The 23,764-nt window shown below is 47.6% G+C and overlaps 1 protein-coding gene across 1 annotated transcript; it reads left to right on the forward strand.

Annotated features, from left to right (window-relative positions):
* Positions 1-238: 238 nt before the first annotated feature.
* Positions 239-23,556, forward strand: GMPS (guanine monophosphate synthase). The gene is made up of 16 exons (XM_039556877.1): positions 239-366; positions 5,345-5,526; positions 8,674-8,788; positions 10,011-10,108; positions 11,062-11,165; positions 11,821-12,014; positions 12,264-12,429; positions 13,912-14,063; positions 14,432-14,605; positions 15,385-15,490; positions 16,040-16,155; positions 17,018-17,143; positions 18,099-18,214; positions 19,577-19,707; positions 21,342-21,514; positions 22,997-23,556. The coding sequence occupies exons 1-16, from the start codon at positions 340-342 to the stop codon at positions 23,096-23,098; spliced, it is 2,082 nt and encodes a 693-aa protein (XP_039412811.1). The 5' UTR covers positions 239-339; the 3' UTR covers positions 23,099-23,556.
* The last annotated feature ends 208 nt before the right edge of the window (positions 23,557-23,764 follow it).

Here is a 23,764-nt window from a genome sequence, read left to right on the forward strand (position 1 = left end):
ATCCCATGATACCATAGGATGCTGACGCACAAAAACCCACTCACTACAAAGCTCTAATTGTTTTTACCCTGATAATAGACCAAAATGAGCCCCCGGAGCCCAAACACGCCCAGGGGTGCCGGGACGCGCACGAGGGCCTTCGGGAGCAGCCGGGCCACGTCCCTGCCGTGTCCCCGCCGTATCCCCGCATCCCCGTCCCGCCCCTGACCCCGCCGCCGCTCCTCCCCTTCCGCCGGAGCGGCCGTGCCGGGCGGCTCCTCCTCCCGGGCGGCATTAGCTCATCGCGGCGCGGCGGCCGCGGCTCCTCGCGGCCCTTTCTTTTCGCTGCCCGCCGCCCCCATGGCCCTGTGCAACGGGGACACCAAGGTCAGTGCTGCGGCCGCGGGGCTCGGGGGTGCCGCCCGGCCCAGCCCGACCCGGCCCTGCCCGCCCGGGCCGGGCACATGGCGGGGCCCCGCGGCCCGGGAGCGGCGCCGGGCGGGGAACGGGGACCGCGGGGAACGGGGACCGCCCGCGCCGCAGCCGCAGCCCCGGCTGCTCGCAGGGTGTTAATTCATTAATTAGCTGATTAATTCCCCGAGCAGGGCTCCGGCGGGGCTGTTGTGCGGCGCCCTGCCCGGCCTGTGCCGCCGGGGATTGCCCGGCTGTGTCCCCGCTCCCGGCCGGGGTTCGGTTCCCTCAGAGCTCCCAGCCTCGCCCGGGGCCGCTGCTCCCCCCGCATCGCCCCGTGCCCGTGTGGCTCTGGCACACCGCGGCAGGGAGCGACCCGTGCGCCTCAGGAACTTACAGCTCTTTTTGGTAAAGCAACTTCTCAACCAAGCCTTGCAAGCTGCCTCAAGCCGCTGCTGTAGCAGGATAAAAGACTCGTTCTGTTTTTTTCTATCTAGTTTCCAAAAAAACGTGATTCTGGGGCGGTTGGGTGCTCAGTTTTTGAGTGCTCGCTTGGTCACTGTGTGAGCTTTCTGACACGCTTTTCCTTGGCCGTGTTCACAACCGCCTCTCCTGGCCGGGGTTGCTCCTGGGTGCTCCTCTCCTGCCTTGTTCTCGGCTCTTTATCTGGTTTGTAAGAAGCTGTGGCTCTGAAGGGTTCTTTGAGTTATCAGTTAGTCTCTAAGTTTTCTGCCACGTTTTTCCCCGGCCATGGTCACAGACTCCTTTCCTGGCCGGGGCTGCTCTTGGGGGCTCCAGTTCTCTCTGCCAGTGCTGGCGATGGATGTGGAGCTCATGGCTCATCCTGAACGAGTGAGAGCAGTTTCTGCCGGCACCAGGTCCCACAGCCCATGGACACCTGCATGAGACTCATGTCTGTTAAAGTTTCCCTTTAACATGTCTGTTAAAGTTTCAGTTTTGGGGCTGAGATAATGGGTTGGGGGCTCTTGTTTCAGTCTGGGGGATGGCCTGAGTTTGAGGGAGCTACTTTCCTGTTATACTTTGAAGTGTGAGTGAGTGTTCTTAGACCTGCTTAATTTTAATACCACAGGGAAAAAATTAAACTCTTGTAAAAACCTGTGCTGGCTTGAAAGTGCGAGATCAAGGCTCCTGGTTTAGGCTTGTGCTGCGTTAGTAGTGTGGGTGAAAGCTCAGGGCTGAGGGCTTGGACAGAGGAGCTGCTGCTGAGACTAGTACTCCAGGACGGGACTGGTCTGTATGGAAATGTGGTCTGTAAATTGCATTAATGACCAACCTGCGAGCATGTGGGTGTGTGAAATGCTGAAAAATCCCCCGATTCTGCACAAGTGGGCTGTTAGGAACCTGCACACTCAGTTTAAGGCGCTAGGCAGGTATGTGAGGAATAGGATTTGTGCTGTCCTTGGCTGGTAGCACAAGCCTGGTGCCAGTTCTAGAGAACTAGTTCTCTCTAGCTCACTAGAGAACTCAGAATTATTGGGTTTTGACACCAGAAGAACAGCAGTGATGGAAGATTTTTGTCCTCCAGTGTTACCGTGGTAGAGCTGAGGTGGTGGAAGGAGGCTGACCCTCGGTGTGGCAGCACTGTCGGGGTGGCCACACGGCTCAGGTGGCACATGGGATCTTGTGCCATGTCTCTGGCCTGTGGTCAGGGTGACTTGTGATTTGAATTAGCTGAATAGAGGCTTTCTTCTCTCGGTGTGCACAAGCTTTTAGTCCCGCTCTTGGGACACTAGCGTGGTGCCTCTGCCCCAGCACCTGGACAGCCTGGGACAGGTGTCAGAGCAGCTGCCACTGATGCCTTAGGTTTTAACTTTTATATTTTTCAAATTCTTTACTGCCTGGTGTGTAACTCTGAAGTTTCTTGTAGCCTGTTAATTTCTGCTCTCTCATGCTGGGCAGACATAACAAAGCCTCTCCAGGCCTGCTCTCCAAGGACACCCAGACCGTCCTAGGCCCAAAAAGTATAAACCAAAAGCCTCTAAAGGGGGAGTAAGCTGAGGGCAAAGCTGAAGCTTTAATTGGAGAATTAACCCTGATATGCAGATGAACCAAACCTATAAAAGGGTGAGGAACTCGTGACCTGTTGTCCATCCTGGCAATAGCCTCTGGCTCCCGAGGGGGTACCTTTAAAGGCCTTTCAAATAAATACCTGCCTTTACTCCTGTCTAGTCTCCGTTTCTAGGAGGCCTCTTAAGGCATCACCACAGGAGATCTCAAGAACAGTGAGCTCTCCAGATATTTGTGCGAGTAGACCAGAGGACAAGGAGCTCTAGTCACACCTGTACTGAGGGGAGAAAGAGCTTTCCTCAGAGCCTGTTCAGTCCCCAGCAGGAAGAGGTGCTGGCTCCATAAGCCCTGTCCCTGCAGGAGCTGGGCTGTCTGGTGTCCTCTTAATCTCTGCTGGCATGCCTGTGGTGTACAGAGCTCAGCTGCCATGTTGGCTGCACATGAACAGCATCTGTTCCTTTTTGGATTTCATTAAATGAAGTTTCCCTTGGTAATTTTGGGTTTAAAACCCCTAGCCTTGGAACTGTGCCTTTAAATAAGTAAAGCCAGATCCTATGCTGTCTGCTGCCTTTTTTCCTTTCCTCTTTCTGCCTGTGATTTATGGTAGCGTATGTTGGGCTCTCTTAGTCCTGAACCTCCTTGCAGTTCTACTTGTCTGGTTAATTCAGGGGAGTCTGGATCGCTGTCCTTCTTCTGCTGGGATCTGACGGAGGTGCAGGTTCAGGGTACAGACCTACTTACGCTGCTTTAACAATGTTTCTCAAGCTCCTCCTGATGTAACTTCGGGCTCTTTCTGTTTTCACACTTCTGTCTCCCCCACAACTGTTGCTCATGCTCCTGTTAACCACACCTGCCTGCCTAAAAGATCTCGGGGTAGGGCATTGAAAACCAGATTGATTTATTTATTAGTTACAGGTGTGGATGCTCGGCTATCAGTCCAGCTGAGCGGACACCAACAGTAACTTCTGTTTAGTCTCTTTTTATGAGACGGCTGCAGAGCTCTGTCCCTAAATGACACAACCCACTGCTCTGAAACAGTTAGACTTGCAATAAAAAAACAGCACTGCAAGGAATAGTGTCTTCCCCAAGATGGGCTCAGGAAAGAATAAGGATGTTGGTCTGTCTCACAAGAGCTGTTTATTTAGAAATTGCCAGGTGAAAATGCCCAGAATCACTCTAAAAGTGATTCCTTCCCATGCACTGGAAGGGAGAACAGTCCTGGTGACTCTGCCTTACTGGGGGTGTGAAGGGGCCTTTGCTGCTCAAGTCTGCTCTCTTTCTTTCTACATGTGCGCTTTTTGTTGTGTAACCCAGGACTGAAAGCCATTAAGCGCTCCCCATCAGGCAACTTGGCTGCCTGAGGGACAAAATTTAGATATCTGATTTTAACCTGGATTTAGGCTTTTGAGGGATTTAGCACTGTTTTTTTCCCCCACTTATGTCCTTTAATTAAGATAAAACCTCTTCCAGCTGGTGTGAATTTTGGAAGGTTCCAGTGTGTTTATTGGGAGATTGTGTCCTAGCAGGGTGATGCTCTCCAGAGTCACCTGTGACTGGTCTGGGGTGAATTCCTGCCCCAGGTGGAAATGCCTGAGCAGCAGCGATGAGAACACAGGCGAATTCTGGGTTGGAGGTTCTGCTGCCTGCTCCAAATGAGCAGAACAACTCCAACCTGCCATCAGTAAAACTTGAAATGGAGCTCCAAGATGTTCGGAGGCAGTGTTTGCCAAAGTAAAACTCTTCCCAGTTTGTCCTTCATGAAACTGCATTGGCAAGGAAACAGGGTAAGCTGTAAGTTAGGGGAAGAGCACCCCAAAAGAAGTAAATTCTTTAGGCAGCAAATTTTTGGTGTTAGAGCATGGTTCATTTTTCCTTGGAGATGCTCTGATAAGGACACTTCCACGGAACAGCTGCCTCTTTTCACAATTTTTTTTTAACGAAGAAACTTGGCCTTGTGTTTTTTAGCACTCTTTCAGATTTACCCAAATTGGCCAACCAGCTCAGACGTGAGGGGCTCAGAGAGAACCACTGCTTTGTTCTGATGTGCAGTCTGCTCAAATGCTCTGTTCAAAATGTGTTGGGATTTTTTAAAATCATTTAGCAGCAACATTTGTTCTCAATTTCCCCTTTTTATCCTCTCCAGGAGGTAATGTCAAGTTAAGTTCAGCATATGAGGCAGCATGATGAGGAAAAACAATTTTTGTTTGATTTTGTGCTGCTTTGCCTGAGAAAAAGGCTGATGCTCTCAGTTCTCATGGGCTGTCCTGGGGTTCATGTGGAACTGGAAAATGGAAATAAAGATGGAGAGGTTGCAGATGGTGATCAGGGTGTATGAGCTCTTGCTTGTGGAAAGCTCTGCCTTCATTAGATCATTAGCATTTTTCTTCTGTAGTTTGTGCCCTGTTTGGTTTGGGGGATGGGGATGTCGTGTCTGTGTGGCTGCTTGGGGTGGGTGTGCTGTGCTGGTGTCCAGCCCCTTTATCTTGCCAGTGCCTCAACTGGTCCATATAATCTTCAAGATTTTTTTTTTTTCATTTTCAAGTTTCTTGGCTGGTCTTTGTCATTTTTATCATAAATTAGCATAGCTAATCAGCAAAGCCTTGCATATGTTAGTTGCTAAAGAGATCTGGCTTAGTCAGTGGGCTGTCAGTGTAAAGGCAGAGGAGGTTTAGGCTGGGATATGGGGAAACAATTCCTCACAGAAAGGTTTGTAAAGCACTGGCGCGAGCTGCCCAGGGCAGTGGTGGGGTCACCATCCCTGAGAGGATTCCAGAAGCGTGTGGAAGTGGCACTTGGGGGCACGGTTCAGTGGCACACACACTGGTGGGCTTGGGTGGACAGCTGGGCTTAGGCTGCTCGTAGAGGCCTTTTCCAGCCCTGTGGCTCGGTGGTTCCGTGGGATTGCTGACGCGGGTGCCGTTCACAGCCCGAGAACGCCGGGGCAGAGCTCAAGGATGGGCAGCACCACTACGAGGGCGCCGTGGTGATCCTGGACGCGGGCGCGCAGTACGGCAAGGTCATCGACCGGCGCGTGCGAGAGCTCTTCGTGCAGTCCGAGATCTTCCCGCTGGAGACGCCGGCCTTCGCCATCCGGGAGCAGGGGTTCCGGTACGTCCTCCTGCAGCCCTGCGCCTGTTCCCTGCTGTCTGTGCCCTGCTCGCCGCCTGGCTTCTCCTGGGCGGCAGCTCCGGTGCCGGGAGTGGTTCCACGGAAACGCCTGGGCTTTGCTGCTGCAGGCACTTGGGCACAGACAGCAGTGTTGTACTTTTGTCTCTCAATGCCTATTTGGACATCAGTTTCTTAATGTCGTTTTAATCATTTCAATTCCTAAGTATCATTCAAGAGGTTGCATTTTAAATATCTGCCAAAATGTGGATGATTTTGCTGTTTTGCCTGTTGAACTGGGGTAGCTGGTAGTCAAGGAAAAAAGGTTTTTTGGCTTCTAAAAATTATTTTCTTACTTATTTTTTTAAATTTAACTAACTAACTTGGATACTGAAGATATAATAAATCATGCCAGATGTTTCTGGGAAAGCAGCTAAAAAAACGCCTTAACTGACGCTGCCACTCATTATTTGCAGAAAAAAAAAGGTCTCACAATTATTTAGTACTTTGTACATTAATTTTTCATGTTTTACTAGGCTTTTTAGGATACAGATCTCTTCTGGGTGGGGAGAATAAATACCCTGAAGTCTACAAATCACCAAAGATTTGTACTTACTTGTCAGTTTGGTACAAATCCAGAAATATGGTACGCATGGGATTTTGGTTGTGCTCAGTAACAGATAAAGACAGTGCTGCAGAAGTGCATTTTTCCAATCAATGGTAATTAGTGAAGCAGTAAATAGTGTATGTGTTGATGCAGGTTTGCAGTGGGAAGAACTTCAGAACAGTTGAAAGTTCTTCAGAGCGTTGGGATTAGACCTGTAGGACTTGTCATTGCAAATAGTTGCTCTGAAATGTGGCAGAGCCTCTTCATCCAGGTCACTTCTCAAGGTTGGGGTGGTGGTTTCAGGTCACCCAGGCTGGTCAATAGCTGTGAGTGTCCGGAAAACCTGTTTGTGTCCTCAGTGTCCGTCAGTCAACAAACCCAACAGATCAACAATGGTCACTGTAAAAATGAGCCTGTGGTTTTATTTGGTGTGTATTCCATGTCTGGGAACAGCCAGGTTCCCACGTTACAGCTCACGCATGGAATGGGCCGAGGAGCTGCGCTTGGGGCTGTGCTGAGGTTTGAGATGGGCAGCAAGAGCCAACATTTTGCTAAATCCTGTTTACATGCCATGTTTAAAAAGCCAGCCCCTCAATGCTCAGAATGCTCTCTAGTGACAAACATCATCTAAATGTGGTGTGAACATGAGCATTTCCCCCAAGATCCTGGCTCTGCTTTTAGTCTGGACTCTGGCAGGAGTCCTGATGTCGGGGTTTCAACGCACACATTTTCCCCTTGGTGTTTTTGTGTGGTTCCTGAGGTGCCTGTAATCCAATGCAAAGGAGCTTTCCAGAGCTGGGTCAGGTTGTTTGGGAAGGGGTTTAGGGTAAACCAGAGAAACATATATTCATACCAACACAGGCAAGTGTGCAGGAAATTACAGGGTGCTGCAGGAAAGCTTGCAAAGTCTGCATCCTGTGCTGGTTCTGACTTCTCTCAGCCTCAACTCTTCTTTTTTTTTTTTACTGTAATACTTGGGCACATTGCAAACCTCTCCATATTATGTTAAATTTCAATTGGTATGGAAAAAACCCAGGTTTTTAAGACTCTACTTTCTGACTAGAGCTGAGTATAACTATTTTGACTTCTCTTAAGAATGCTCAATCTATAGTGTGGCTGTATTCCTTTAATTCCTTCCTAGAACCCAAGGGAGCAGCTGGAGATCAGGGAAAGGCTCTTCCCCCAGAGGGTGCTGGGCACTGCCCAGGCTCCCCAGGGAATGGGCATGACCCCGAGGCTGCCAGAGCTCCAGGAACATATTCTGTGATTCTAATTAATATTAAATAGTGTTCAGTACATCTGGCACTGGAGCAAGTGCTTCTGCACGTGGAGTTATTTGGAGCAGTAATACCAGCAGGCATGGACACTGCTCAGGCTCTTTAGGGCAGCTCAAGTTCAGGAAATCCAGCGTGTCTCCACGCTGACCAGAAGTGCCTGTGCAAGAACAGCAGGGAGGAGCTCTCAGGATGGTTCGGTGTAAAACTACACCCATGTCAGCTGTGCTGGTTCCAGAGCTGGCCTGGAGATCCCAGCAGGCAGGGAAATAAATGCTGCCTCTACCAGCTCCATCCCTCCAGCTCCTCGCTCCTGGACTGTAGGGGAGCTGGAGGGGCTGCAGGTGACCTCAGTGCCTGGGCTTGGTCCTGCAGGGTTGTTTCTCTTGGTGGCACAGGCAGGTGTGGGCAGCACAGTGCCTGTTCCTGCTGCTCAGAACCAGAAGAACTCTGTTTTGTCAGTACTTGCACGGAACTAACGCTGGGAGAATTATTAGATACATTTAATCCCATTTATGCAACTTCTGTCTCGTTGGTTTTGCATTTCTGGCTCGGCACAAGTTTGATGTTCTCTGTGAAATAAACAGTTCTGAGTCCAAGGTCTGGTACAGCCCTGCTTGATCCCGGGCTGAGGCCAGAAGTATTGCCCAACTGGTGCTTCTGTAGTTCACAGTCTTGTAAATTATTATGGTTTGCAAAAACTCTCTCTTCCCCTTTGAGATGGTTTAATTTTCTCTTATAGTGTGAAGTATTAACTCCAAACCCCACGTGATTGCGTGTATTGCCCTTGGAATTCTCAACTTGTTGCTAATGCCATCTCTGCATAACCAGAATGGTTTAAGGGACTTTTTTTTTTCCATCAGATTTAGGAATTTGGGAGTGGATTTTTTGACTGCAGCTCCCCTCCAAATGTCACAGACTTCATAAACTGTGTGTGTGTATATATATCTATATATAAAAATATATATCTTTGTGCTATACTCTGCATTTATCCCAGCCATCCTGCTCCTCTCGTAGCTGATGGTTGGCTGTGAGGAATTTAAAATACAGGCACTTTTAATGATGGTTTATATTTATCTTTGTTTAAACTGGGGAAATACCTCCCTGAAAACCTGCTGGGTTTGACAACAAAAATCAAGCCACACATTATGATATCTGTGTTAAAATGTCTGTTAGAAAGTATCTGTTCTAAGAGTGGTATGAGACAGTGTCAATGCTGAAAGTAAACAGTGTATTTGTATTAATGATCTCTTCATGTTCTGTCTGCAGAGCTATCATCATATCTGGAGGACCAAACTCTGTGTATGCAGAAGATGCACCATGGTTCGACCCAGCCATATTCACAATAGGAAAACCAGTGCTTGGGATCTGCTATGGGATGCAGGTGCTGTTGGGAGATAACACAGAGTCCTTGGGGTTGGGAAGGAGCTCCAGGAGCGAGTGCAGCCATTAAATCTGCTTGTCCACAGCCACCTTCTAGGCCTCATTTCTGCATGAACTGAAGGTGCAGTGCTGAAGGAGCTGCTTTCCAAACAGAGGCAGTGCCACAGGGGCATTTAATTCACAACCTGAGCTCACTGTGTGTTCCTCTCTTGGCTCTGCCTTCTCTTGTAATGGCCTTAAACTGAAGGAGGGCAGGTTTGGATTAGAGATGGGGAGAAATCCTTCCCTGGGAGCGTGGGCAGGCCCTGGCACAGGGTGCCCAGAGCAGCTGTGGCTGCCCCTGGATCCCTGGCAGTGTCCAAGGCCAGGTTGGACACTGGGGCTTGGAGCAGCCTGGGACAGTGGGAGGTGTCCCTGCCCATGGCAGGGGTGGGATGGGATGAAGTTTAAGGTCCTTCCAACCCAAAGCAGTCTGGGATGAGTTACAGAAATGGTTTTTCTTTGCTGCAGTGCTGTGAATTGAGTTCCACACTCCCTGTTCTTGCCAGAGTAAATATAACCTGTCAGTCACTCATTAATTCTGCCCAGCTGGTACTGAAGAAGGCACCTCTCCTGGAAACAGGTAGAGCAGTGTTTCAGACATGGTCTGTTTCTAGCATAGTTCTTGAGAGTGCTTAACACTTCCTCACAAAAAGAGAAATAACCCTTACTTACCTTTGGACTCACTGGTGATCGTGCAGGGATCTGGTAGATCCAAGCTGAGCACAACAAACTTGCAGGGAGACAAGGGCTGCTTTAGGTGCATGACTTCTGCTCATGCATCTTGTTTTTTCCAGGGTTAGTCACAAAATAAACATTTTATTGAAGGGAAATAATTCAAGGAAAAACTTTATTCAAGGGAATAAATTCAGGTTTTTGACGTGGCCTCAGATACTCAGCTGGTTTGCAGAGCAGCCGTTTCTGAGGGAAGGAGCTGTGCACTATGGAATATACATTATTTTGCACATCTCTGCCTCTGGGTTTTTGCTCCTTGTGTGTGGCAGTGGCCCCCAGCTGTGCTGGCAGAGGGGAGCGAGCCCAGTACGGAGCAAGGATTCACTCTGAAGAGAATTCTTATACCTTTGGAAAACAAAAGGAATGTGGTGAGCTGTTGCCAGTCGGAGTGAGGGATGGAGTGATGCAGGTTGTGAGGTGCTTTCTCATGGGGTCCTTTTGCTCTGCAGATGATGAACAAGGTGTTTGGAGGGACGGTGCACAAGAAGAGCGTTCGGGAGGATGGAGTGTTCAGCATTACCCTGGACAACACCTGCTCACTCTTCAGGTGCACAGACATTTCCAGTTCTCAAAGCAATATCAGTCTGGGAAAGGGTGTCTGGATGGGAGGAAGGTTATTAAAAAAAGAAAAAAGAGTGAAATGAGCTGATAATTGCTAATAAGTCTTTTACAAGTGTGGTCACAAATAAGCAGGTTACTCGTTGAGACAAATACTTAGGCATAACTTTCCAGTTGACTCTAGAAAAGCAGGTGTATTTTCTGAGAATATTGTGTAAACCCCTTATTTCAGAGTCTTCATTGAAAAGCTGTAAGTGCACCATGACCTGAGAATATTTGAGTTAAGCTCTTGTCTCCTGCTCTGCTGTGCTCTTGTATTTGTTGGTGCCCATCCAATTTTGGAAAGGGCACAGAAAATCCGACCCCATTCTTCTACCTTCCTTCAAAATTGCATTGTGATGTTTTATAAACCAGAATTAGATTTCTTGATAATTTTGTCGATGGCTCTCAAGTTCCTTGTAAAAAGTCTGGACATTTACTCATCCCTGGTGTTCCAGTTCTATTATCTTCCCTCTGTAGAGCTCCTGCAGAACAGTCTGATGTGCCCAAATTGTCCTGAAAACACATAGTTTTGAACAAGAAAAGTTCACTTTGTTGAAATAAAATGCAAGACTCCCAGCATCCTGATTGACTCCAGATGGCTCCCCACGTCCAGCAAGGGACTTCAATACTGAGGTGTTTGTAAGGAGAAACCCACAAACCCTTCAGAACTAAGATCAGTTCCCTCTTGCACGAGGAGTGTGTTGTACAGAGACTTAGGCAGCTTCCAAGGGAAGCATAAAGCTGCAGATGGCTGTTCCTGGGAAGGAAATCCTGCAGACATTTCAAATGCCCTGGTCTGCCGAGATGTGCTTTTGTTGGAATCCCTCAGGGCATCTCTTGGAAAGGCAGGGAGTTAGGTCTTTGTTCTTGAACTGATTCTAGTTTTTAATCTTGGTGTAGGGGCCTTCAGAAGGAAGAGCTTGTGCTCCTCACTCACGGAGATAGTGTGGATAAAGTAGCCGATGGATTCAAAGTGGTGGCACAGTCTGGGAACATCATAGCAGGTATTTATCTTATCCTGAATTTGTCTGTTGATAATGTTGGTTAAAGGAAAGAATCATGGCAGACAGGAGTTAGAGCCAAATGGGAACAGAGTAATAGCTCTTGTTACTTAATTGCCAAATAAATGAATTGTTTTTAACAGTTCCTGGTATATGTTTGTATGTCGAGCTGTCGTGATAATAAAGAAATAGACTTTACAAGGAGTGGTCCTGATTTAAATGTGGTTAAAAGTAACATTATTTATATAGTTTGTTGTTTTAAAGCATGCATGTGTTGTTTGTCTCAGAAATAAAATATTCTGTGCCCTTCAGGCAGGGGAGAGGGAAACCTGCACTGTGGTGTGCAGTGCCAGTGGAGTTTGGGTTTTGCACTGTAACAGTGCAAGTCAAGCACTGTTTAATTATTAAAGCTTTATTAACTTGTTATGTATTTAATATTGCATGAATGTTCAACTGAGCAAGAATAATGTAGGTACTGAAAGCAGGGTTTTAACATCACACAGAGATTGGCGGAGGAAATTGTGGGACCTTAGAATTTGGGTTTTGAAAGCCACTGGAGTTACTGAATCCCAGAGAGCCACTCCGAGTCTCTTGCTTGACTTGGGCATGCATTCAGTTCCAGCTTATTTATTTATTTTTGTTTTGTCATGTATACCAGGCATAGCAAATGAGTCTAAAAAACTCTATGGAGCACAGTTCCACCCTGAGGTGAGCCTCACCGTGAACGGCAAAATGATCCTGAAGAATTTTCTGTACGATATTGCGGGATGCAGCGGCACCTTCACCGTGGAGAACAGAGAACTCCAGTGCATCCAGGATATCAAAGAGAGGGTGGGCTCCTCAAAGGTCCTGGTGAGTTGAGTCAGAGCTGGGGGCTGATTGGCAGAAACACTGGCAGTTGCTGGGGTTTGGGAAGTGGGGAATTGGCGTGGTTTGGGTCATACATGGCCAGGTTTTTGGGGAGTTGCACAGCTGGGGCAGTGCATTGTCTGTGCTTTCCTTGACTGCTCTCCCTGTCCCAGCTGCACCTCAGCTGTGTGCTAACATGTTCCCTGTGGCCAGCTGACCCAGTGTGGGGTTCTTCCCCTTTCCCCTTGCCAGGTGCTGCTCAGTGGGGGCGTGGACTCCACGGTGTGCACGGCACTGCTGAACCGGGCCCTGAACCGTGACCAGGTCATCGCTGTGCACATCGACAACGGCTTCATGCGCAAGAGGGAGAGTCAGGCCGTGGAGGAGGCCCTCAAAAAGCTGGGCATCCAGGTGAAAGGTACCACATTCCTGCTCAGTGTTCCTTACACCACTCATAACTTCTCCCAAAACCTACCCTTAGTGCTGGGTTTCACTGATCTGCTGTTCCCAGACTCACGTACCGTGGCCAGGTCGGTGATGTGGAACCACCTCAACCTGGTCACAAAATTTAAACCTAAAATATTAGGCCTTATTTACTTGATTGGAGCATGCAGTGAGCTGCCCCATCTCTGTGGGTGTTGGTGTCTGGTATCTGCAGGTGGGCCACTGGCAGAGCAGTGGATTTGTGCCTTGGTCACTCCTCTGCTGAGGGATCCTGTGCAGCTCCTGCAGAACTCACTGGATTTCCATTTTCTCCAGTATCTTGATTAACACTTGGGGCTTCATTTCTTATCCTGAGTCTCTTTTGTTGTCAACTGTGAGCTCGTTTGAGTGATTGAATGCTACTATAGCCAAAATGACTTTTTCAAGACATTTTTTCTTGCTTTTAAAGAGGTGCATTTTAGTTGTTTTGGAGTGGCTTTTTGAGAACAAGGTGTTGATTGGCCAAAGGTTGGACTCAGTGATCAGGGAGGCCTTTTCCAACCTTCATGATTCTGTGAAGGAGTTCACTGAGAGAGCAGAAAGTGCCCAGATGTGGCTGATGAGAAGGTTCAAAAGCTTTTTGTACCTCAAGTATGAGGAGGTCAGAGAAGACCAAGTTTGTGCCAGCAGCACGAGCTGCTCTGTACGGCCTGTCTGGTGAATTACAGAGCAATAGCTGCCTGTTCTGGGTCTTATCCAGGGGTTCTCTTGTGTTCTGCTCAAGCAGTGTGGCACTGGGTGAGCAGTGCTTCCCACTGGCCTGGCCCTGGCACAGTGCAGGCTGGGCTGCAGTGTCCTGAGCTTTATTCCAAACACATTTTTCTAAATTTTATTTTATTATTTTTTAGTGGAAAATCCATGTCTTATTCTTGCACTCTGTGGAGCAATAAACCTGGGCTCTGGCAGGCAGCCACAGGAACAAATTGAGGGAATCCCTTTGCTGCAGACACTCCTTCTGTAGGTCATGGAGTTCAGTGCTGCTGAAGGATGCCAGAGAGCCTCCCAGCTGATCTCTGGGTTGGGAACCTCTCTAAATTAAGAGACATAATGTAGCATGAGTAAATAGTGCATCATTTAATTTTGGTTGCAGAAAGGCCTTGGGGAAACACTGTCCTGTAAACTATTTAAAGCAAGTAAATTATAATCTAAGGGGGGAAACAAGAACTGGACTTGCATTTGGCTGCCTAACCTCACAATATGGAAAAAGCAGTAAGTTAATAAAGGAAATAAAAGGCTTTTGTTAAAATTAATTCCTGAGGTATTGAACATATTCAATGCAATTAATAGTCAAAGGCCCACAATGATTTTTATTTTGGGGTTTTCTTTTAAAAACAATAAATGGCAAGTTTTATTTTGTAACCTGCATAAAAATATTTATTGATTTTTGTCAAACCAAAATCCCTGTGATTTTCTGCAGTGGTGAATGCAGCCCATTCATTCTATAATGGCACAACAACTCTGCCCATCTCAGATGAGGACAGAACTCCACGTAAAAGAATTAGCAAGACCTTAAATATGACTACAAGTCCTGAAGAAAAGAGAAAAATTATCGGTGACACCTTTGTCAAGGTAATGTTTATTTGTTGTTTGGTTGAATTTTTTAAATATTGTGATTCCTGGGTACATCTTCTACTGTTTAATCAGTGGCATCAGTGCTTGTGTAAGCTGTGGATGACCCAAGAAGCCTTTGGTAAGTGACAGGGAGAATATTTAACAGGCACTGATGTTCCTGTACTTTGGAGATTTTTTTTTTCCATCTTCTGTTGAACAAAAGCTGGGGTTACAGGACTGCTTGAGCAGTGCGACAGTGCAATCCTTAGTTTGCTGATTGATTGTGATCCTTTTGCAGCTCTGTACCATTTGCTGGACAGTTCGTTGTCTTCCTTGAGACCTCTGACAGCCCCAAAGCACTGTTTGTTTTTCTGCCCACCCTGCAGATTGCCAACGAGGTCATCGGAGAGATGAACCTGAAACCTGAGGAGGTCTTTCTTGCTCAGGGAACCCTCAGGCCTGACCTCATCGAAAGCGCTTCCCTGGTGGCCAGTGGCAAAGCTGAGGTGATCAAAACCCACCACAACGACACCGAGCTGATCCGCAAGCTGCGCGAGGAGGTGAGGGGCAGGGGGCTGCTGCTCCTGGCTCTCCCGGAAGGCTGAGCATCCAAAAACTTCCCTCTTTTGCTGCTCTGACTGTCCTGCACTGATGGGACCCTGTTGGGACAAGGCCTGTGAGACTCTGGTGTATTTTTGTGCTTCATCGCATTTCCTTTGTTGCCTTGGGTCTGTTCATCTGAAGTGCAGAAAAGCTTTTTAAACACCTTTCTGTGCACAGCTCTTTGGTATTAGCATGTGAGGCAAAGGTAGGAGAGTGCCCTGATTTGATTTTTCTGGCATCAGAATGGTGAGTTCTCTACCTGTATTGTAAAATACCCTAAGAAAGAACCAACACAGGAGAGAGGCCTCACCCAGCAATTGGGTGGAAGGTGCTCAGTTAACACCAACTCCACCCACAGGAGAGAACTAATGATCCCCGTGTCTCATACTGATCCCTCCACAAAGTGTTTTCAAGGCTTTGGGGTTGGTTTGAACATCCAGCAAAGACGAGAAAGGTCTGAATTGGTGCAGGCAGAGCCAGCCTGAGCTTACAGCTCTGTCTGCTCTGCTGGAGCTATGGATTCTTCTGGCACAAGCTGGAACTTCCAGGTCTCACCCTTTGTCCTGCAGCTGTTCTACAAAGCCCACGTTCACATGGAATTTCTTTCCAGTGCTTATGGAATCCTTGGCACTGGTGCTGTGAGGTCAGGCCAGCTCCTAAACATTTGAGGTTTTTTGTTTGGATATATGAGCTGGAGTGTAAATTGCCTTTTTTATTTATTCTTTTTCTTTTATAGGGTAAAGTAATAGAACCACTGAAAGACTTTCACAAAGATGAAGTGCGAGTGCTGGGAAGAGAACTTGGTCTTCCTGAAGAGCTGGTTTGCAGGCATCCCTTCCCAGGTAAGGGAGCTGGGGGATCACAGCAGGGTTCTTGAGCAGATCCAGAATAACTGCAGTATGTTGGAGTATAAAGCTGATCTCTAAACACAGAAAAAAGTCGATTTAGGTTTTTACTTAAGCACAGTCTTTCAGGAAAAGATTATTTGAGAGCAGCTTGATAAATTTATGTAATGTTTTATAATTGAGTTCACTGCCTTTGGTTTTGGTGGGAGAAGCCAAAGCAGGAGTTCTCAAAAAGTGCAGTGAGCACTGCCTGAGCTGCCATGTGGATCTTCCCTGCAGTAATGGCTTGGCTCTGCCTTTCCAAGGGGCATTTGCTGTCTTGGAAGTAAATGCTCAACATTTCTAACACGAGTTCTCCACCAGAAAACAGCAAAGTGGATAATTGTGGGTTGGTTTCTTTCTGTCTTTGAGGGTGTTAAGACAACTGAAGCTGAGATACAATGGCAGAATACGCAGTGCTCAGTGGCTGACTCACTGTTCCACATTTTCAGGTGAAAATTAGCTTCCTGTTATTTAGGATAATGTTTTTTCAATGTTGCTTTGCAGGGCCTGGCCTAGCAATCAGAGTGATCTGTGCTGAAGAACCTTATGTGTGCAAAGACTTCCCAGAAACAAACAACATCTTGAAAATAGTTGCAGATTTTTCTGCAAGTGTGAAGAAGGTAAGGAAATTCTAAATTTTAATTTTGAGTGATGGTTCTGTAGTGACCTGCAGTGAGGTTTAGTCTGCTAAAAGGTTCAAAGGACTGGTTGGTGCTCTTTAAGGAATGCTGCCTCCCAGCACAGCTCAACTGAAGCTGTTCACTGGAATTTTTAGTGCTGTGACTGGTGCATGTGTTGAACCATTTCTGGAAGATGGAACTTTATTTACCTTTCAGATAATAAACAGATTCTGTTGTAGTTAAACTTCGTGCAGATGAGATCACATAGAGTCAGGAAAAGATCTTCCCTCCTGAAAGAGTTGTAACATTTTAGGTTTGCACACCGCAGAAATCACTGGGTGTGTAAATGCGAGTGCAGGAGCTGGTGCTGGCCAGGTGCCCTGTTCCAAAACCTGGAGTTTTTAATGGGTGGTGTTTCACTTCTACACCTCCCTGCCCTTTGTGGTGGCTGTGAGTCATTAGAGGGGTCTGCTCTGAGGTGTGAGTTCAAAACAACTTCCAGAACCTTTTTGGTAAATCCTGAAGGGCAGGGATTTCCATCTGCCTTTCCTTTAAAACACATGGAATTGTGGTGCCATAAAACTGAAAAGTGCAGCTTTGTGAAGGAGAAAATGAGCTCAGGAAAAGAGCTTCCCCTATGGCCTTGGAGAGCTGCAGCTTAAAATGCAGTGTAATCACAGGAAAGTGCTTTTGCTAATGCTTGATTGTCAAATGAGAGGTATCTTTTAAATAGTTCCAAGGGGTAAATGTAGACTAAGCAAACAGTTACTTAAATAACGATTTTATTTGCGCTGTGCAAGTTCTGTTTGAGGGCCTGGGAGTTTCATTTAATTTCAATTTATTGTTCTGCATCCTTGCCCAGCCTCATACGTTGCTGCAGAGGGTGAAGGCGTGCACGAGTGAGGAGGACCAGGAGAAGCTGATGCAGATCACAAGCCTACATTCACTGAATGCCTTCTTGCTACCAATCAAAACTGTGGGAGTGCAGGTACAGGGCTCCTTCCAGGAGTGTTCTGGGAGCTGCTTCCCAGCAGGGGCAGCCTGTGGGGAAACATCTCTGCTGCTCAGGGGCTGGGAATACAGAGCTTGGCTCAGGAAGGGGACCTGGAGGTGCTGTGCCAGCCTTGTCCCGTGTGGGTGGGAGTGCAGGGCAGGTGTTGGGGTCCCTGAGCAGGTCAGTGCCAGGGGCTCTTTGGGGCACTGTCCAGCCCCGGGGCTGCTCACTCACAGTCCACTGCTGCAGCCCCCCTGAGCTCTGCTGTCACCCTGCTGGCCCCACTGAGGCTCAGGAGTGCTCGGCTGCATTGGGTAAAAATCCCTCTTTCCTACATTTGGATGTGGTTGCTGCCCTTTCCAGTGCTTTTCTGAACGTGCTAATCCCTCTCCTTGGGAGAGGAGGAGCTGGAGCAGTGCAGGGAGCACTGGGATCTGTGCAGCAGCTGGGCTCCCTTCCCTTTCCCTCCCTGTGGGCACAGGGACACGCCCAGGTGCAGGTGCTGAGCTGGCACTCTCATGGAACTGTGCAGTAGCTTGGGAGATTTCCTTACTGAGCACTCATGGCTGTACAGCACCTTGCTCTGCACTCTGTGTTGAATTCCTCCTCATATTTTATTTTCAGCTGCGTGTGGTTCCCGTGGCTCTTTGCAGTCAGCTTTGGTTACTGTTTCAGGATGCAGTGTCATCAGATTTCTGTGCTTTCTCACCAAAATACCAACACTGGCCACTGCAGATGAGTCTTGCTAGTCTGAATATTTCTTTTTACAGCTCTGTCATCTTGCTCTTTGTTTTCTCACCCACTCAGTCTCTCACTGATGTCACCAGCTCAGTGTCTGCTAAATGTTGGCCCAAACTGTGGTCCTGTCACCTGCAGGATGGACAGGAAGGCATTGTGAGTTGTTCTGGCAGCAAAGCTCACATTCAGTGTGGTTATTTCTGTTCTGCAGGGTGACTGTCGCTCATACAGCTACGTCTGTGGCATCTCCAGTAAAGATGCTCCACACTGGGAGTCCCTGATGTTTCTTGCCAGGCTCATACCACGCATGTGCCACAACATCAACAGGTGAGTATTGAATTACCTTTATTTTTAATTATCTAGTTCATGTATAGAAGTTTAGCTGGTGTAAACATTTCCCTGTTTAATCTGGGGTGTACTATTTTTGTATGTTGGACAGGTGTATCATACAGAGGTCACAAATACTCAATAAATCAAAATATGGATTTATTTCCAGCTTGAAAAGAAATTGCTGGCCTATATCCTTGGATTAGGCAGCATCCACTATAATTCATGCAAATCTCTTCTGCAAGACTCCAGCCTGGTGCTGAGCTGTGGTATGCTGCAGTTTGGTTTGCCTTTGTGTCAGGAGGGATTTGTGTGGGGCTGTCAGCTCTGATGGCACAGGGAGAGCTGCAAAGCTGGGCAGTTTGATCGTAACTGAGCTCTCTGAGGATACATTTTCTCCCTACTCGAGTCTGTAACTTTCCCAGCAGCTGAAGGTGCTTAGACATGAAATCAGCTCTGGAGAATTATACCCTCCTTGCCTGGCTGTGGGATTTCTGCCAAAACTGCTTAGAACTGCTTGTAGCAAAACTTCATTTTCTCACATAAGTGACACCTACTGACAGAGCTTTTACTCTGAAGGGTGAGACCTGGAATTGCAAGATACCTGTTTAAATTAAGTGCAGAGGGGACAAAAGAAGGCATAAATCAGGATTGCCTGTGCAGTTTCAGAGTATGTCAAAAAAGGAAAATAAAAGCCAGTTTCTGGCTTTAGAGCGCTGCTGATTTCTTTAAGCTCTGCTGGATTTGATGCTGCCCTCCTGAACATCCCACATCTCTGGGAGTTCTGCTCTCCCTGGGGTCTTTGCAGGCTCCACTGCTGTTACAGGGACAGTGAGGAGGGCACTGCCATAGTTGGTCTGCTGCCCAGCTGTGCTTGCAGGCTTTGTATTCCAAACAAAAATACACAGTATAAACTGGCATATCTGTGTGCTTTGGAATTTAGACAAGTGCTCCTGGTTTGTATCTCCAGACTCCAGCAGCTGCTGTGGACATGTCGTGGTAAATCTGTGCACGAGGCCACTCAAACTCTGCCTTTTCTTCTGCAGCATCTGAAACACAAGGGATGAGATTAAAAATGTAAAGCTGGTGTGACTGCTTTGAATTCAGATGTTTTGGTGCAGATGTACTTCTGTAGATTCATAAATTGCAGTTAGTGCCCTGTGCTGAAAACGCTTCATTAACAATAAGGTGTAGCGTTTGATGCGGGGTTTGGTGGTCTCCTGTTAAAAACTGTAAGCAAGATGAAACATTATGCTGTTCCTAGCTCTGATTTCTCGCTGTAGCACTGAACATGCAGGTTTTAGGCAATCTGGTTTATTCTGTGTGTAGAAAATGTGGTTTTCCCCACCCTGTGTGTTGCAGAGTCGTGTACGTGTTTGGCCCCCCTGTCAAGGAGCCCCCCACGGATGTCACCCCCACCTTCCTGACCACAGGAGTCCTCAGCACTTTACGTCAAGCTGACTTTGAGGCTCACAACATTCTCAGGGAGTCTGGTAGGTGCTCCACCTTTACCCCAGGGGTCAGACTCACAGTTGCAGATCCCTGCAAACCTCATGGATGTAATTAGAGTGGTGCTGTCAAAATCTACAAGCAAATATCTCCAAAAAAGTAATCAATTAATGGGATGACAGTGGAAAGTTGTGGAAGCTGATAGCTAAAGGACAGGAATTAATTTTAGGGGATTTTTGGGACTGACCTGCTTCCAACACACCATGAAGCTCAAAGCTGTGGTGCTTCACTGCAAACCTGTGCAAAAAGTACTGTCAGGCAGCTGAAAGTCACCCAAATCCCTTCTCTTTGCTATGTCAGTGTTCACCTGGGGTGAAGAAACTTGACATAGTGTTGGTTTTGGGGAAAGTCCAGATGCCAAGTTTCACATGGGGGTGATGCTCATGGCCTGTGGTGGTTTCAGGTTTCTTAACTTGAAGTCAAAGCTGTGTTTGTCAACCCGAACCCTGCACGGCCAGGGGGTGTGGAGTCCCCTGGATGTGCTACGCAGGCAGAGCCTGGGAATAAATAGTTCTGAGGTTCAGCCTCTTTAGTTTTTTGCTTAATTACCTTTGGAGATGTGATCTGTGTGGGAAGCATTGCATCAGCCCTGCCTGTATTTCGTATAAATCAAGTTACAACAGATCCCCCTCTTTGAGGATCCATACTCAGGTTACAAAGCTGTGTGAACAGAATTTGTGCAGAATTAACCTCAAAAGGCTGAGATAACACTGTCGGCTGTGTTGGTAAAGCTGTAGCTGTGTCTCGCTAACTTTTGGTGACACTTGGCTTTGTGTGAATGAATTGCTCCTAAAAATAAGCCTGGAGTTAAGGTTTAGTGAAAAAACCTCCCTGTGCAGCAGCTCAGGCCAGGGCTGGCAGAGGGAGAGAGCCTGAGCAGCATGAGCTCCACACATCTGGATTTTGGACCTTTAGGTCACTGAAACGGGGAGATTGGGGGCTGTGCATTGCCTTTCAGGAGATGTTAAAAATCAGTGAAATGTGATCGTCTGGAGTTACCTGCCCACCACCAGCCAGGGACACTGGAGAGCTTCCTCCTGATTAAAGACTATTCAAAGAATATTTCAAAGAGATATTTGTGAAGGGCTCTTTATTGGGATTGATATGGGAACAGATAAAAGCCCATGGTTTTATGTTATGTGGGAAGGAAAGTGGCTCTTCAGTAGATGCACAGTGAATTACAGGGTAACACAGATTAGCTGGGATTTTTCTGCATGCCTGCAAAGTCTGAGGATCATCTTAAATGGCAGTTTCTAGAATCCCAGAATGGTTTGGGTTGGAAGGGACCTTAAGGATCATCTGTTCCCCCCCTGGGGCCACTTTCCAGTGTCCCAGGCTGCTCCAAGCCCCATCCAGCCTGGCCTTGGACACTTGCAGGAATGGGGCAGCCACAGCTTCTCTGGGAACTTGAGGGCCTGGTGAGCACTGAGTGCTGGTTTGAGCAGCTGTAGAGCTGCAGCACTGCCTGTGACCTCGGGCTGTGGGACCAGAGGGAGCAAATCCCACAGGATGCAGACGCAGCTCCTGGTTTAGAGCTGGAAGCACACGTGGGAGTTGCGCAGAACTTGTGTCACTCTTGTGCACCCAACCAATGCCCTCTGTGCCCTGTGTGCTGCAGGCTATGCTGGGAAGATCAGCCAGATGCCAATCATCCTGACCCCGCTGCATTTCGACCGGGACCCCCTCCAGAAGCAGCCCTCGTGCCAGAGGTCTGTGGTCATCAGGCCCTTCATCACCAGCGACTTCATGACGGGCATCGCAGCCACGCCGGGCAGCGAGGTGCCCGAGGAGGTGAGGGGGCCCCAGCTGCCTGCCCCACGAAATCTGTGCTCTACATGGCTCACTCTGACTTTCCTCTCACTCTCATTCACTTCGATTTTCTTGTGATTTTTTTCTCTCTTATAAATAATCACTAGGAAGAATATTGTGGTGTTTGGGGGAAAAAAGCTAACAAAATGAGGGGCTGGCAGATGGGTATGACAAACTTGAAGGCTTTCCAGCAGAGCTGAGCCAAAATACCACCAATTAAAGAAAGAATACCCCAGCCATTCCTGGGATTTGGAATTAAATTTTGCATCAGTAATTGGAAACTTCCTGGCGTTATGAATTGCCTTTGTCTGGCACTTCTGCTTTCACTGGAACTTGCAGTTTAATGTCTCAGTGTCTGTTTGCTCTTTAGGTCACTAAAAGGACTTAGGAGTCAGTTTCCTTTTTTTTTTTTTTTTTTTTTTTTTTTGTCCTCTGGGAAATTTTATCCATGTCCAGTCAAGTACTTTGTCCCTCTGGGAATGCTCTGTAGGAGCAGGATTGACCTTTTTTTTTTAAACACACTTTAGGAGCATATGAGCATTGTTTAGTAATTGTATATACCTGAGCTCCTCTACTTTAAGGCAGCCTATCCATGAAAAACAACCAGTTCAGGTTGCCATGTGAACTGTCCCCTTGTATAAAATGAGGATTCATTTGACCTCAGTGTTTGTGTTTAAAAACAACCAAACACCATAAAACCCACCCCCAAACAAAAACCCTGCATTCTTCAAAATGAAAAATGGTCATTTTAAGGCTAGGTAATAGTGTGGTGACTAAATAACAGAGGTTACAGAGAATAATCATGTTTATGGGGGAAATAATAATGTTTTTCTATACAGAGCAATGTTAATGTTAATTCATGCTTGCACTACAGACAGTGTGTCATGCAAGGGGTGTTGGGAACTGTGGGGTTTTCAGGGAAGCTGAACTTCTGAGGATCATCAAATTCTCATCTAGAATATTCCTGCTAACATAGATTAATTGTGAGCTCTGGAAGATAATTATCACTGGAAATGATAATTCTCACTCTTTCCTTTGGGTATTTATTGAATTTTTTACCTTGGCAGCTTCTGGTTTTCTTTTGGCAGGGGTTGGTTTCCCCCAGCTGTTCTCTGTGCTTGGTGGCCCAGCTGGAGGTGCTGGTGCGAGGGGAGCCAGGGAGGGACTGGCAGGAACAGGCAGCACAGTGTTGCTGCTGAACTCCAGGGAGCAGCTTTGAGCCTGGGCAGTTCTGTCTGTGCCAAACTCAGCAAGCCCCAAGTGTAGCTGTACCACAAACGAGAGGTTTTCTTTTAGCTGATTGTATTTCCTGCCTGGTGGCACTGTGCTGACAGCAACAGGCTCTTCTCTCTGGTGTCCAGCAGAATTGGTGTGAGCAGTTTGCCCTCAAGCTTTTCGAGGATGATTTTCATCAGGTCTGTGTCACATGCTTTCTTCTGATATTCTGTTTCCCCTCCACCACAGGTTGTGTTGAAAATGGTGGCAGAGATCAAGAAGATCCCTGGCATCTCTCGGGTGATGTATGACTTGACATCAAAGCCACCAGGAACTACGGAGTGGGAGTAATTAACTGTTCCCTATCCAAGTACTGTGTGCAGTCTAAATCATATCAGAAACCATTCCCAGTGTTGACATGCAGTACTGTGAAAGAGTGACTGGAGCTGCTACATCGCATCAGATTCCTCTCCTGGAGCATAATCCTGCAGTTCAGAGCTGTGCTGGGGATGAGAGCAGCGTGGGGCTGAGGATTGTACGGGTAAATGATGGTGGCAGCGCTGCCGGGACAGGCCCCTCTGCTTTGCCTTTGTCGTTCCAGTCCCCGTGTTCTCCTGTGTTCTGTTACTGTCATTTCAGTGTCTCTTTGTTTTTGTACACTGTGTAAAAAGAGACAGTTTATTTACTTCTACCAAAAGCATTGTTACAGCCCAAACATGTAAAAGGAGTTAATTCTTTGTGACCAACCGCTTTGGGACGGATTTATTATAAATAAATATTTTGCCAAATGGAGTAGTGGGTACTGTTGAGTCGTGGAGTGGCTGTGTATGCTGTGTCCTGTGTTCTGTGCTCCTGGACCCGGCCCGAGGCACCAGGGCTGGGCAGTGCTGACCTCTGTGGCACCGCCGTGTCCGTGTGTCTGTCCCTGCTCGCCTGGGCCCAGGAGAGCTCCCGGCTCCTTCCCGTGGCTCACCCGGGCACTGCAGTGGCTCTGAGGGCTCTGGGGATGGCAGGAGG

This window comes from Corvus cornix, chromosome 9 (assembly GCF_000738735.6).
Source record: "Corvus cornix cornix isolate S_Up_H32 chromosome 9, ASM73873v5, whole genome shotgun sequence".
Lineage (NCBI taxonomy): Eukaryota > Metazoa > Chordata > Aves > Passeriformes > Corvidae > Corvus > Corvus cornix.

Coding starts and splice junctions, on each gene's coding strand:
- GMPS (XM_039556877.1), top strand. CDS start 340: ATGGCCCTGTGCAACGGGGACACCAAG. Junction 367..5,344: donor TGTGCAACGGGGACACCAAG/GTCAGTGCTGCG, acceptor TGCCGTTCACAG/CCCGAGAACGCCGGGGCAGA. Junction 5,527..8,673: donor ATCCGGGAGCAGGGGTTCCG/GTACGTCCTCCT, acceptor TTCTGTCTGCAG/AGCTATCATCATATCTGGAG.